Below are 3,481 nucleotides of genomic sequence, written 5' to 3'. Positions count from 1 at the left end.
TTAGGATGAAGATCGCGGTGGATGTCGCTGGAACGCCGTTGCTGGACAGGGGGCGCACACACACACACACACACACACACACACACACACACACATACACACACACACACGGAAAGGCTAATTTGGTGTGTTTTTTTTCTTTGTTAGAATGGAGATATCGATAGACGAGTTGATGTTCCCTGGACAGAGATCCGTTCCAAAGCCCCCCCCCCCTGGGGGCTTCCTCAGGACTCTGATGAGCTGTGAGTAGGAACAGTTCTTGCTTGTTTCTGAGGATGGATAACTGCTTTTGTTCTGTTATGGCACGAAGAATGCCATCATTTACAGTAATCCAAATGTTTTAAATATTTTATGATAAATCTAAATGACTCCGCACAATAGTTTGAGAGTCAATATCTCATCTGCTTTTAGAAGCACTTGAATACAAATTACAAAAGATGTTGAGGACTGTACATGTGTTGATGCCTCCTAGTGGCACTGGTTGAATGTCTGTCCGCTTTCCAAGCTAATCAAAGTCTTAATGACACTTTTGTAACCACTTCAACCCCAGCATCCCTATTCTGGGGGAGCGTTCAGCAAAAATAGCAGATCTACAAGCTCGCACTGCGTTGCAACATGTTGTGAGCTTGTAGAGCTAATGGTTTCTTTCTCTCTCTCTCAGGATGGAGATCATAGTAGACACAGCTGGAGCCTCTAGAGATGGAGATCTGCAGGTCTGTCCATGGATGGATGGGAGGACGGAGATCTGGGTAGACGCTGGAGGACTTCAAACCTGGGCCTGCCCGGTGATGAACTCAACGGTATGAACCGCTTTAGGGTTAGGGCTTTTTTAGGCTTCGTAAAAAGCCAATAATCGTCCGTTGCCGATAATTGGTCGATCCCTATTCTTAAACGTTACTGTAAGTGCATGTGTATGTTGTGACAGGACACGCACACACACAGCAAAGCTAATTTGGGGTGTGTGTGTCTTTCGTTCTTTGTTAGAATGGAGATCTCAGCCGATGCCAGAGATCCGAAGCTTTCCCCGGGTGGTTCCGCTGAGGACTTCTGGGTCGCTGGGAGGCTCGGACGGAGCTGGAAGGTTCGGTAGACGCCACTGGAACCCGTTTAGGCCTGTCAGAATTTAAGGTTTTATAATGGCCGATTTAATTGTATTCTAAATAAAACTTTGGCTTTTGTAGGCTTTGTAAACAAAAAGCTGCACATGGCATAATTCAATAACTTTATACACTAAAAAAGAGAAGTAAATTACAAAGTGACACATTTAGAGCTTGTAGATCGGTTGCTTCCATTATTTCTTTAAAATGTTTGCAAATATATGAACATTTTCAACATGGAGATGATTGGAGACATGGAGATGATTATGCTTGATGAAAATGCTTTTATGTGATGTATTCCCATGCTTTTGTTCTTGCTTAAATGTAAGTCGCTCTGGATTAAGAGCGTCTGCTAAATGCCTAAATTGTAAATTATGACTTATCTCTAAAAAAGTATCTCAAATACTTGGCGATTAGGTAATTGTGACAGGCCTAAATCCTTCTAGTTGTGTTTTTTTTAATATCATGTTCTGTAATCAGTTAGGGTTGACTATAGACTTTTTTTTAGGAACAAGATCATCATGCCGGTGAAGAGCACGTTTCTAGCCAATGGAGCAACTATTTCTGATCACCTTTGGAGTTACATCACAGCAAGGTAACTATACAACACGCACGCACACACACACACACACACACACACACACACACACACACACACACACACACACTATGATCATGACATCAGCTTGTGACTGCAACTTGTTCCTGTTCGCAGATGACTCGGCACTGCTAGTCTCGGACAGGTTGCAGGTTGAAAAGGCCCTCAGCTCTGAACTCGGTAGAATCTGTACCTGGCTCGCTGATAACAAACTATCCTTATACCTGGGAAAAACTGAATCCATTCTCTTTGGATCTAATAGTAATCTCAGCAAGGCAAATGGCTTCTTGGTTAGAGTTGGTGACAATGTTATCACATGTAAAGATGAAATTACCTACCTAGGTTCCATCCTGGAGGCTAATCTTTCCGGTGATAAAATGGCCACCATCGTAAATAAAAAAAGTCAACCGAAGAACAAGATTCCTTTACAGGATCTCCTCACTGGTCAACAAAAACACCTTGAAGACCTTAACAGGAGCCCTCGTACAAGGTTTCTTTGACTATGCATGCACCTCCTGGTACCACAGCACCTCAAAGGCCCTTAAAACTAGGCTCCAGACTTCCCAAAACAAACTGGTCAAGCTCCTACTTGGCCTCACCCCCCGAACCCACCTCACCCCTGCCCACTTTGACAGGCTGGAATGGCTTAGGGTCGACGACTGAGTACAGCATCTTGCAATGGGTCTGGTCCACAAGATTCGATACACCACCAAGATACCCATGTACCTGTCTAGATACTTCCTTAATGTTAACGAAGTCCACACCCACAACACCAGAGGGAGTGCAACGAACCATGTACAACCCAGATTCGGCACAAACGAGGGACTAAATTATTTTCACTCCTATGCCACCAAAATGTGGAATGCCCTACCAACAGTCATTAAGACATGTGAATCCCTTGACTCCCTTTTTCCCCCTCACTGTATAAGTTTATTTTCCCTCCCTTCCCCATAGTGTCTTATTTGTACGTCTCTAAATGTTTTGATGAATTGAACATGGTGGACCCTCTTGTAAACAAGTGTAATGCCTAATTGTGTCGTCCACTTAAAGTCTTTGTATTGAGTTTGTGCTTGGCATGTACTGTAATTCTGCAAACTGTTAATAAATATTTCAATCAATATTGTTTTATGACCAAAGTAGTAATGAGCATTTCTTTCTTTTCTTCAGGACGTTGCTGGTCTCCTGTGTGGCTCCATCTGGAGGTCAGCAGGGTTCTGAGTCACTCAGATCCTGACTGGTAGTGGTGATATGTAGATGTGATCAATCAGGGCTCTTTGAAAATAATAAACCAATATAAATAACTAGATAATAATATAAATAAATGGATAAAACGAACGATAAAAAAATAGATTATAGTAAAATAAAAGTAAATTAAAATAGTAAAAAATAAATAAAATAAATAAAATAAATTAAATAAAATTAGTAATGCATAAAATAAAATAAATATAATTAGTAATAATATTAGTAGTAATAATATAGACAATAATGCATAAAATAAATTAAATTATCAATATAGTAATTAATAAAATTAGTAATAACAGTAATACATAAAATAAATAAATGCATAAAAAATAAAATTAGTAATAACAGTAATACATAAAACAAATACAATTTGTAATGCATGAAGTAAAAAAAACCAATTAGTAATATAGTTATACATAAAATTAGTAATAACATAGTAATATATAAAATAAAATTAATACATAAAATAAATACAATTACTTTGTATTGTAATTATAGAATGACTTAAAAAAACAAACAATATCAATCACATCTACATATCACA

At 39.0% G+C, this 3,481-nt stretch overlaps 1 protein-coding gene across 2 annotated transcripts; it reads left to right on the top strand.

Annotated features, from left to right (window-relative positions):
- Nucleotides 1–675: 675 nt before the first annotated feature.
- On the top strand, nt 676–2,969 carry LOC310858826 (uncharacterized protein). Of its 2 annotated transcripts, none has more exons than XM_083765117.1 (4): nt 676–800; nt 985–1,081; nt 1,606–1,692; nt 2,863–2,969. In XM_083765117.1, the coding sequence occupies exons 1-4, from the start codon at nt 722–724 to the stop codon at nt 2,927–2,929; spliced, it is 330 nt and encodes a 109-aa protein (XP_083621243.1). In that variant the 5' UTR covers nt 676–721; the 3' UTR covers nt 2,930–2,969. The 2 variants fall into 2 exon arrangements, with proteins under 2 accessions (XP_083621243.1, XP_083621242.1); XM_083765116.1 differs by having other exon boundaries at nt 1,594–1,692.
- The last annotated feature ends 512 nt before the right edge of the window (nt 2,970–3,481 follow it).

The sequence above is a fragment of the Protomyctophum parallelum genome (genome assembly GCF_964188405.1).
Source record: "Protomyctophum parallelum genome assembly, chromosome: 5".
Lineage (NCBI taxonomy): Eukaryota > Metazoa > Chordata > Actinopteri > Myctophiformes > Myctophidae > Protomyctophum > Protomyctophum parallelum.
The sequence above is the reverse complement of the archived record's forward strand: the minus strand, read 5'-3'. Positions and strand labels throughout refer to the sequence as shown.